This window comes from Eublepharis macularius, chromosome 7, assembly GCF_028583425.1.
Source record: "Eublepharis macularius isolate TG4126 chromosome 7, MPM_Emac_v1.0, whole genome shotgun sequence".
Classification (NCBI taxonomy): Eukaryota; Metazoa; Chordata; class Lepidosauria; order Squamata; family Eublepharidae; genus Eublepharis; species Eublepharis macularius.
The window spans coordinates 88,649,225-88,661,147 of NC_072796.1; the positions used below are offsets into that span (position 1 = coordinate 88,649,225).

General features: G+C 38.7%; 1 protein-coding gene across 1 annotated transcript; it reads right to left on the bottom strand.

The window, feature by feature from the left end:
- Positions 1-483: 483 nt before the first annotated feature.
- Positions 484-9,083, bottom strand: LOC129333652 (epidermal retinol dehydrogenase 2-like). Its single transcript, XM_054985467.1, has 6 exons — positions 8,751-9,083; positions 7,558-7,689; positions 4,940-5,039; positions 3,340-3,484; positions 2,480-2,602; positions 484-589 (listed from the first exon to the last, which is right to left on the bottom strand). The coding sequence occupies exons 1-6, from the start codon at positions 9,075-9,077 to the stop codon at positions 484-486; spliced, it is 933 nt and encodes a 310-aa protein (XP_054841442.1). The 5' UTR covers positions 9,078-9,083.
- Positions 9,084-11,923: the final 2,840 nt, after the last annotated feature.

An 11,923-nucleotide genomic window follows, 5' to 3' on the forward strand; every position in this document is an offset into this window, starting at 1 on the left:
CCAGCTTCATATGGATAACCAGTTACCCTCATCCTAGGCCATATAGGATCTATAGAATTGTTTCCATAAGCGAATCAGTAACTCATGAAGATCTTTTAAAATTGGTATAGTTCTCAAAATGTATACATGATAGAATCCTTGATACCATATCCTAAGCCAACTGAAGCTTCTGGACAATTTTAAAGGTAGAGCACATTTTAGTACTCCAACTTTGATGTAATCACTGCATGGAAAACTGTTGCTGAATCACATTTTTTTAAAAATATGCTTTATTTGGAATTATATGTATCTAACAGGATTTTAAGAGTTATATTAAGTAAACCACACAAAAAAGATGTCCTCAAGGAATTAACATATGTAACATAGTAGATGATCTAGAACCAAGGACAATTAAAAAGAAGAATCTAATGAACAATAAGCTTGAAGAAGGATGAGATTAAAAGTGCAATGGGCAGATGATGACCCAGTAGACACAATCAATCATTAATTTTTGTTCCCTTTCCTTTTCTTCCGACCTTTGAAGTGATCTAAGTTATTGAAGATTCCAAAATATTCGACAAGAAGGAAAATTACTTTTGTAGGAAGAAATCTGGGGAAGGGGAAACAACACAATATATTTCTGGTTAACATCAATATTATTCTTAACATTTATTTTATTAAGAAAACAAATCAGAGAGAAGAGCAAGAGTCCAGTAGAACTTACAAGACAGGTATCTGAAGAAGTGAGCTGTGGCTCATGAAAGCTCATACCCTACCACAAATTTTGTTAGACTTATAGGTGCTACTGGACTCTTGCTCATTTCTACTGCTACAGACAAACACAGCTATCCATCTTAAACCAGAGAGAGAGAGAGAGAGAGAGAGAGAGAGAGAGAGAGAGAGAGAGAGAGAGAGAGAGACTGTCTGTCTGTCTGTCTGTCTGTCTGTCTGCCTGACCTATCACAAAGTTTAAAATATTGTAGTTTAGATTTTGCACCTTTTTGAATACTCTTCCCTCCCCATCTTATTTGACTTTTGAGTTATGTTAAAAACCCAGAAATTAAACTAGAGATGAATTATATTCTTACATTTAGACATGGTAATTTCTGCAATGTGGAGAAACTTCACCATTCACAAAAGGTAATGTCTGACACTGGCATTTCATGCACAGGACTGCATACAAAGGTATCATTTGCAAATTTCTCTCTTCATAAAAAAGTAGTAAGGAAATTAGAATAGGGCATGTTTACATTCAGTCCCTGTATCTTAATTGTGGGGCGGAGTGTGGAAATTTCTCTTTTTCGTCACACATGATATCACCCTACAATACAACAGTGTATGACATAGTTACTGAATGTGAACATGCATATACAGACATGGTCAATTTTTGACGTAACTTTTTTTCCCTCTTCATTTTGCTGCCTGAACAAACAGCCTATGATCTCATTAGATAGAGTGGAAAAAAGTTACTTCCAAGGTTTAATGGAAGTAACTGCTGTTTTGGAATGTTAGAACATTGTATTTAACTATGAAAATAATCTTATGACTCAAAATATCTTTTATGAAATGCACTTAATATAATCCTTAGTAATATATGCCTGTACCTGTTTTATTTTAGATGTTTATCAGCCGCAAGCATTTGGCTGATATTAAATAGTGAGTCTGCCCTCAAAACATCTGAGCTGGGGTGTAGCATGGGTGGGGTGGGGTGGAGAGGAACCAAAGGTAAAGAAAAGAGAAGAGAAAGGCAGGGAAAGAAAGTTCTCTGAGAGAACAAAAAACTGCAGAAAAATCTGTTGAAAGATATTCTACTTGGTAAGAACGTAAGTTCCAACTGACTCATGAGCTCTGAGGAAAGTCAGGAGTGAAAACAATTATTGTCATGTAAGAAGATGACTTTGGGAAAGCCACACAAACATATCAACTACTTGTAATATTACTTTGACTTAAAAATGTAGCTACAAACATACAACATACAAACATACAAACAAACATATTGAAAACATAAATGACATAATATAAAATTCCTATACAGAAAGAAACTTCAGTGTGTAATTTCCACCTACTTCCTTAATAAACCTGAAGCGCATTTTGTTGCCTATGGGGATGTACACGGTGGTACATAATAACAGAAGCTAAATCAGATGTTAAATACATTTGGCTATGGGTTGTATTGAAAAATGATTCCCAAAGAAAATCTTTTGCCTATTTATTTGGACTGTCTATGATTTAGTGCACAAGCCAACAGTATTTATGAAATGTGATGATGGCCTTTATTACCTACACATTACCACATCCTTCTATACTGACCCTCCAGAAAACTCATCAGAAATACCAACGGAAAACAAACAACGAAGATTCAGTTGCCTCTCTCAAAGTTTAAAATACTGCATTTTGATTTTGCACTTTTTTGAATCCTCTCGTCCCGCCTCATCTTATTTGTTTTTTGAGTTATGTTAAAAGATACAGAAATGAAGCTGGAGTCAAATTGTATTCTTACATTTTTAGAGTAGCAAAGCAGACCCAGGGTGGAATAAACAGATAAAACTTCTCTTTCAGAATAGCATCCACAATTTTCCTGCCTACATATTCTACATCCAAGATTGGATATAGACAGGGCCTCCTGAAAGAAAAAATACATTAATATTGATGGTGGTGGAAAGTGCTGCCAGGTTGTAGCTAACCCCTGCTGGGGTTTTTGAGACAAGAGTCTAACAGAAGTGTTTTACCATTACCTGCCTCTGCATAGCAACTCTGGTTTTGTTTAGCTTCCAAGATCTGATCAGATAGGGCTTGCCGGAGCTACCCTGGTCTTCATTGGAGGTCTCCCATCCAATTACTAATCAAGGCTAATCCTGTTTAGCTTCCAGGATCTGATGAGATAGAGCTTGCCGGAGCTATCTAGGTCAGGGCACATTAATTTGACAGAACCGATTTTTTCCCCCAGATTGCAAAAAATACATGGCATGCTCCCAAATGAATTTTGCCTGTATTCCTTGAGCATCAGACACCTAGTCACCTCAAGTAAGTTTTAAAAGCTTTTCCTGCTGGGACATCTAAAAGGAATTTATGGGTTGGAGTTCTGCTAACAAGAATTTCTGGACTACTTTCTTCTGCTGCAGCCCCAAATGATCCCCCAAAATGCTGCCCCTGGGGGACAGGAAATCTTCAGGAAGAGCATGAAGGGGAGTTAGAACTTGGAGGTCCACAGTAGAAGGGAGAAAATGTTGAAAATTCCCCTTTCTATCTTTTAGTGAAAATTTTACGTGGGATCCAAGCCTGTGGGCATACAAGATGCTCAAAAAGATTGTTGATTTTAAAGTTCTATCAATGAATTTTTATTGAAAATCTAATACTCACGTTGTTATTACTCCAGTAACCATTTCTGTGTCCACATAATAAGGAAAGACAATAGTAGTTTTAATGCCTTTCTTTCCTGCAGCCTGCAATTCAAAAGCAACAGCTTCCAAAAACCCAGTTTCTGCCCACTTACTTGCACAATAGTCTGAAAGGTGGAGAAAGAAGTGAGATTAAAAAACTTGCCAGCAGAGATATGAGCAATATTATATGCTTAATTTATTTTTTAGAATTAAGTATTTCAACTCTAAAGTTAGTTAATAGGTAGTTGTTTTACATCTATGGGGGAGATACCTGAAACTCCAATTTTAAGCCCTGTTATTTGTGCCAGCAAAGATGTATATATCATTGAGTGCACTGACAGTTATAGCACTGGAACATCATAAGATGTAATTTATACATTATTAATTATAGAATCAGAGCCCCTCAAAAATTCAGTGAATACACCAATAGGACTAGGATTTCAGAATTAGAAAATAATGTGAACTACAAACTGTCTAAAGCAAGATATACTATGAACAATGCAGAAAGTTCTGAATATCAGATATAGAGTAATTGTGATGTAGGCTTCCCAGTTGCCCAACAGTGGCGAGCAATCTTCTGAGAATTTGCCTTATTAGCCACCAATCACTGGTGATCGTCAGGAGGCGGTAATCCCCCTGGAGATTGCCTGTCACTGGCAGGCAACCCAGGAAAGCACACACCAGGCATGCTTCTGACGGGGCATGACGTCACTTCCTAAAATGACATTGTTACACTGGTTGCAGGCATGCTCTTGCATTTTGTTGGGGGCCAATTCTAGCCCCAAATGGGCCAGAGTTATCCCCATGCAAAGTGAAAGGGCGTGCTCATAGCTGGCATGATGATATAACTTCCCAAAAGTGATGTCATCATGCCTTTCTGTGATTGTGTGTGTGCAAAGTGCACACACAAGCAGATCAAGAGAGGTAAATTCTGGGTCCCCCCCCCACTCCCACCAGGAGGGTATAGGGACCTGGGAACCCGTCTGTGATGTCATACAAGTGGTGACCAGCAGTGTCATGGATATGACCAGAAATATAGTAGAACAGTTGCCGGTCTTAACCAAAAAGGCCATAGCAAATATTTCTACACACCAGAAGGAGAGCTAGCCTAGTTTCTCAGCTCCAATATGCCAAAAGGGAGTTTAGAGATCCAGAATAGAATAGCCTTGGAGAAGAGCAAGAACAAAGGAATAACACAATAATGTGGCCTTTTGTAGATTAGAAACTGTCTAACCCATATCAACAGATATTATGTGTAGAGACCCAGGTGCAGAAGTGTCTGAGAATAGCAAGGATGTCCAACTTCACAGAAGACAGAGTTCAAAGATGGGGTGAATTGGTGACATCCAAAAGATTCTCATATTTATGAGAAAGTTGTAATCACTATTTTAAATAGAATTTGTTAAGATAAAAAGTAGCAAGAATGAACTAACAGTTTTTATATATTTTAAGAATATATTCAAGTATAAATACTTGAATAGCTTTTCAAACAGCAGCAGCAAGTAAATAAATACATGGACACTTCAGAAATATAAAATATATGATCTAAATACACACATTTAACTCCTTAGTATGCTCACCTGAGAGTTTATTAGCTCCAGTTAGTCCTCCTGTACTTGAAATAGTAACCAAATGACCATGGTTACAGGAAATCATGGCTGGTAGGAAGGCTTTGCAAGTCTGTGGTAAGTTGATAAATAATAATTATTAGGCATGTTTTTAATCATCTTAATTTTTGCTTGATAACTGCAGTTGCACAAATCATACAGTTACTGGTACGTTACTCTACCACTGCAGGCTGACCTACCTGTTTAGGATTATTACACTAACAGTATAATCCTAAACAGAGTTGCTCCAGTCTAAACCCATTGAAATCAATGGACTTGTGTGTGTGTATTATGTGCTGTCAAGTCACTTCTGACCTATGAAGACCCTATGAATGAAAGACCTCCAAAACGTCCTATCATTAATAGACTTGCTCAGATCTTGCAAACTGGAGGATGTGGCTTCTTTTATTGAGTCAAGCCATCTCGTTTTAGGTCTTCCTCTTTTCTTACTGCCTTCTACTTTTCCTAGCATTATTGGCTTTTCCAGAGAATCTTGTCTTCTCATAATGAGACCAAAGTACGATAGCCTCAGTTTTGTCATTTTAGCTTCTAGGGAAAATTCAGGCTTCATTTAAATAGTACCCACTTATTTGTCTATTTGTCCTCCAGCACCACATTTCAAATGAATCAAAGTTCTTCCTATCAGCTTTCTTCAGTGTCCAACTTTCATACCCATACATCGTAATGGGGAATACCATTGTTTTGGAATATCTTGATCTTAGTTCCCAGAGACACATCTTTAAGGATATTTTTATCTAGCTACCTCACAACTGCTCTTCCAATTCTCAGTCTCCTTCTGATTTCTTCGTTGCAGTCTCCCTGTTGGTTGATGATTGAGCCAAGAAATAGAAAATCGTGGACATTTCAATTTCCTCATTGTCAACTTTAAAATTGTGTAACTCCTCAGTAATCATTACTTTTGTCTTCTTAGTGTTTGGACGTAATCCTGCTTTGGTGCTTTCTCCATTAACTTTCATCAGTAGTTGTTTCAAGTCTTCACTATTTTCTGTCAGTAACATGGTATCATGGGCATATCTCAAATTGTTAATTTCCCTCCCACCAATTTTCATGCCACCTTCTTCTAGATTTAATTCAGCTTTCCCTATGATATGTTCTGCATAGAGGTTGAACAGGTATGGAGATAATATGCATCCTTGTCTGACACTTTGCCAACTGGAAACCATTCTGTTTCCTCATATTCTGTCCTAACAGTAGCCTTTTGTCCAGAGTACAGGTTGTGCATCAAAACAATCAGATGTTGCGGCACCCCTATTTCTTTTAACACTATCCATAGCTTTTTATGATCCACACAATCAAAACTTTACTGTAATCTATAAAACACATCCTGATTTTCTTCTGAAATTCCCTGGTGTGTTCCATTAGCCATTGTAAATTTGCGATGTGATCTCTAGTGCCTCTTTCTTTCCTGAATCCAGCGTGATGAGATGGCATTTCTTGCTTCATAAATGGTAAGAGTCTTGCTGGAGTAACTCTGTTTAGGATTAAGGGTTTGTGATTCAAGTTTGGTATTTGGTTAAAAATATTGAATCTTACCTGGTTTGGTAAAATTTGGTGTTGCTGAACTTCAAAAGGATACTGAATCAGATTTGGTAATACCAAATTTAAGTTTACATTTGGATTTGGTAAAATTTGGTAAACTTCAGAAATTGCGGCTGGGCTGTTCATTTAGTAAATAATAGCAAACAAACACTGTTTCCTGCCTGTTTTAACCAAATGGGAAGGCAGAGAAGGGAGGGGGAGAGGCAGAGGCAGAAGGGAGGGGGAAGGGAGTGGGGAGTGAGTGGCAAACCCTTGCAGCAGTACTCCTTCACTGGCCAATGGGATTCTCAAGAACAAGAGTGCCTTTTTAAACGGCCTACAAGGAGTTCAATTACTGAACTGACCTAGAGAATGAATTTGGTATTCAGGGGATGCCAATTTTTTTCTTGTTTGGTATTACCAAACCCAAATTTACTGAATTTTTGTCTGTGTACACAACTATTTAGAATTACATTGTAAGTTACATTTTGAATGCCTAGTTTTGAAGTTTACTGTTTTCAGGCATGTGCCACTCCAGATAAAAGCTGGAATTTTTGATGCAAAGACTGCTTCTGGAGATGAAATCTTAACATTACACAGACACCAAAAACTTTTGTGGAAAACAATGAATCCCACTTCCAAGTGATACATTTGGGATCAATGGGAAAGTCCTGCCCTGGGTCCCAAGAGGCTCAGGAGAAAGGCAGACATGTACATATTTTAAATAAATGCTTAAAAAGGAAAATCCCCAGGCCAGCCACTAAAGGCAACCAACAAAGACTTAAGAACACCTAAGGCTATAAGCCATACTGAAATCTGTACTAAACTGTGGGATTTGGGAGGGGTAATGAAAAAGAAACAGAAACATATAATTGGCAACAAGGAAAACATAATTAATCAGCATAAGTAAGAACTGTAGCACTAATAAAATACTGCATTTGCTACTACTAACTTCTCCTGAATTTCTCAAATGTAGCCAAATTCCAATTAAGCAAGTTTTTAGAAGGAACACAAAGTAATTTCATGGTTATTCACAAGAAGAAAATGATTACCCAGAAATGTGCCTTAATGTTCACATCTAGTGTTTCTTCTATTTCAGAATCTAGAAGATCAATGAAATTCTTCCCATTTAATATACCTGCATTGTTGATTAGAATATTAACATCTCCCACTTCTTTTTTAACCTACAACAAAAAGAAAAAATGGAGATATTATGTTCTAAGTCAGAGGAGATTGCGGCTTTACTCCCCACATGACAATTCTCTGCTGTGAGTGACCCAGACTGATTTAGACTATGAAACTGAAATAAGGTTGGTGTGAGGCAATGTTGAATGAATAATAGGTGTGTATCTATGCTTGAGGTTTCATATTCATATTACCTGAGTAAACAGGATAAAAGATCCCAAGTTTGCTGTAATAATTTCACAGTTATAACCACAAATTCTAGTGAAATCTATTCAAACCACTGATTTAGTACTATTATAATAAAATCAGTTAGGTGCTTTCTTTACTTTAACCCAATAAAATACATCCTACTTATTAAGTATGAAACAAAAATATCAGGACAATTTAATTCTAACTGATGCCTTGTATCTGCAAGAAGACTTCTATGGAGGGAAGGTGAGTTTCACAGATTCTCTCCTCCTGCTGTAGACTTTCTTCTGACCCCTTATTTCCCTAGGAGCAGCATTTGGAGTGTGGGGGATGGGTGCGTTGAGGCTGTAATAGGACCAGAGAGGCAATTCTCTCCAGCTTCTGTCTGTGATAATGGCCAGTAAATTCAAGCCAGATGTCCCTGCACCTTGAAATGCTATGGAGATCTAAACAGACTTCCCCATTGATCCCAAGTGTATTACTTGGAAGAGGGATACATTGTTTTCAAAAGGAACTTACTTCTTTATAAGTATGATTATGATTGCAGCCTAAAATTGTTTAAATCCAAGCAGTCTGTCTTAAATGAATTTTAAATGATGCCGCTTATGTGTTTCATTACTTTTACCTGTGCATATTTATTGCATGTGTGTGTTATGGTAATCCTATGAATTAACAACCTCCAAAATGTTCTATCATTAACAGCCTTGTTCAGGTCTTGCAAACTGAAGGCTGTTGCTTCTTTTATTAAGTCAACTAGTTCGGTGTACAGACAGATAATTTTCTCAGCGCAAATTGCCAAACATATTTATTGCTAAAATAATTAGATTACACATTTAATTCCTAAACAAAAGATCCATACACTTTTTTTTACCTGATCTGCCACTGCATAAATTTCTTCCCGCTTGCTGCAGTCACACTTGTAGGTATAAACAGCTAAAGCTCCATTTCTTTTCATAAGTTCAGCCGTGTCTTCATTACCTTGTTCATCAATATCCCAGAGAATCAGAATGGCTCCAAGACGGGCAAAATTTAAAGCAATCTGTTTTCCAATTCCATTTGCTGATCCTGTAACAAGCACTATTTCCCCTGCAACATTCTTAGGAGCCCGACAAAACTTCATAACAAAGACTTCAAAGTAGTAGTAGATTAACAGAAGCATAAATTTGAGGGTTTCCAAGATGCTGCTCATCTTACACATGGTTCTGCAGAAAATGTTTTTCCTAAATAAATGAATAGCTAATATTATTAATACAGTTAATATTCTACTATTATTAATGTAGCTAATGTAAAGTAATTTTTGGTAATTACTTAAAAATCCTCTCTCTCAAGCTCAAAATGGGAACAACAGTGAGTTATCTTATAAGATTGTTGTTATGGTAATAATTGTACAGGCTTAACTCAATAAATGGGCATAAGGAACCTCTATTGCCTTTTTCATTCTATGTACAAACTGTTTTTATTCTACTTATAGAAATAAGGGAAATAGATGAGATGGGATGTGTCTTTTCATATACTTACCAATATAGTACCGTCATCCCATGCATATCTAACATCGACACTTCTTTTGTATATCTGTGAAAAGGGAAAAGAAAACTCCAATTAAAAGTTCTTTGGTTAGATAACTATTTGCTATTCAACCATCTTGTCACTAAATTAATTTTTTCCTTTTTCAGCAACGTAATACTGGGGGTTAGATGGACCAGCTTCTCAAGTAAGCGACAGCTATGTTTTTCCAAAGTAATAAATCTTTCCCCAAGGTTGGAAAAATGAGCTTTCTGTCCCCAAACCCGGATCGTCCCCTGGCCGCCGTTTGGCGGGTGCAGCAAGCGCTGCCTCCGTCTCTCTGCGCGCCCACTGGAGGCGCAGAGCAAGCCTGTCCTTTGTTCACCGTGCGGGCGGCTCTTCGGCGGCAGGCCTCAGCTTCACTTCTGGAGAGCCACCAGGGCGACGGAGGCTCCCAGTCCGAACAGGGCTCTGTAACGCGCGCAGGTCTTTCCGTCCCTTAACCTGCCTTTCACAGCCAGTCCGTAACTGATGGCACCGTCACGTCCAGAGCAGAAAGAGGAGAGGCGCTTAGGCTGCAGGCGTTGGCTCTCTCAGTTGAGCCTGTGGGGCGACGCCATCCCTCGGGGAGAGACACAACCAAAGACGGTCCCCTGGCCATGGTAGCCACCTGGCGAAGATGAAAGGCTGCTGTCGATGGCTCAGAGGGAGGGGGGTAGAAAGGCCACCTCCAGTGCACTGTTAGGCCAGCAATGGCTCTCAGAATCCTTTTCGCCTGAAGCAAAAGCGAGGCTTGGGCGTTGCAGACGTAGGCCCTTTCCAGGAGAAAATATGCGAACGCTGTGTTCTGTCGAGGGCAGCTGTATGCTCAGCTCAAGCGCTCCTAACGCAAATCCCCTGACATGCTGACATACCCACCATTTCAATAATGAAACAGCGTGTTTTAGCCAAGGGACTCGTTTTAAATTTTGGAGCAAGGTGGAGTGAAGAAGATTCTCTGCCCTTTTAAAAGATTTTAAAAGATCTCTTCATGGATATATTTAAAGATAACAATATATTTTTAAGAACACTTATTTATTATTTTTAATGTCTCACAATGGTTATAGCAGTATTGTCAGTATAGTACAAAGTTATTTAAAATTATTGGTGCCATCATGTATACCTAGGCTAATTTAAAAGTCTGGCTAAACTAGTTTTCAGGTGTGTAGCCATAAGAGTCTGCAGTAGAACAACAAGATTCAAGTCCAGTAGCACCTGGAAGACCAACAAGATTTCCAGAGTATGAGCTTTCAAGAGTCAAAGCTTCCTTCGTCAGATACTGGAGATCCCTGAACTTTTATAATCCACCCAGAAGGTGGGAGAGGTATTGTAAGGAAGGATGTCAGGATGCAGCTTAACTGTGTAGGAGGGGTGTTGCAAAGAAGGGTGTCAGAATGCAAAGTTACAAAAAGTACAAAGAATGGTGTCAGGATGCCAAGGTTCTTTGCAACACCCCTCTCAATCAATCACAGCTTTGCATCCTGACAGCCTTCCCACCTTCTCGCTGACATATAAAGTTTCCTTCTTGTTTCTGACAAAGGGCGTTTTGACTCTCAAAAGCTTACAATCTGAAAACGTTGTTGGTCTTCAGCAAGATTCTTGCTGTGGAGAACTAGTGAGATTACCAGAAATGAAACAGAGAAATGATCCTATGCCATTTGAAGTGTGGAAGGGAAGGGGGCTTCCACCATTTCCTCTTAAACTGTGACCTTAGTTTTTCTCTGTGCCTTGAATATACTCTTATCAGTGCAGTGGGTTCCAGTTTATACTTCCCCAGATCCTTTCATATATTATTATCCCTATCTGGGAAGTGATTGTCTTGTATGGTTAAGTCAGCAAAGCTTACCAGAACTTCAAGGTAACATTTCACCATTATCATTTCCTCATGTAAAGCACCTCCCATGCCATGCTAGGTTTTAACAACTATCCTATCACTGAAGTATGAAACATCCCTAAGGCATCAGGAAGTGGAAGTCTGGCAAAGTATATGCTTGAAACTTCTGTATGCAGACAAATGAAATATTTGCCTTTTCCTTTATATGGGTACCAAGCAGCCAGTTGTAGGGCACCCTGTGTGTCAGTTTCAGCCTAGGTAATGTTGCCCTCTCTCATCATCCACAGAATGTGGACCATTGAGAGTTGCTGCTATGAAGTTTGACCCGACCTCGTTGTGCACAGAATGAACTGCACACGAGCTTCTCTGTTGTTGTAATTGAATATTGAGTGGTAGATTCTCTGTTGGCTCCTGAGGAAGTTCTTGTGGAATGAAACAAGCAGAATAACTTTGCCTGGCAGCTTGTAGGGCCATTTGGGGGACTCTGTGGAGTCCCCCCTTTCACCCACCTTTTCCCACCTGCTGAGAGAGAGAAAGAGAAAAAATGAATCAGAAGCTGTTGCTACTTTTTATGGACTTCTCTCACCTTGCAAGATACCTGCTTTCCCTTGAATAGACGGCAATGTGGGGCTCCTCAACATTTGATTTATTTGGAGATTGTGGACATT

What these genes read in the sequence shown, in the direction of transcription:
- LOC129333652 (XM_054985467.1), bottom strand. Translation starts at nt 9,077, where the DNA reads ATGTGTAAGATGAGCAGCATCTTGGAAACCCTCAAATTTATGCTTCTG. An exon ending in TTTATGCAGTGGCAGATCAG is followed by an intron (nt 7,690 to 8,750) that starts GTAAAAAAAAGT and finishes TTTTTGTTGTAG; the next exon opens with GTTAAAAAAGAAGTGGGAGA. An exon ending in GTTACTGGAGTAATAACAAC is followed by an intron (nt 2,603 to 3,339) that starts GTGAGTATTAGA and finishes TTTTTCTTTCAG; the next exon opens with GAGGCCCTGTCTATATCCAA.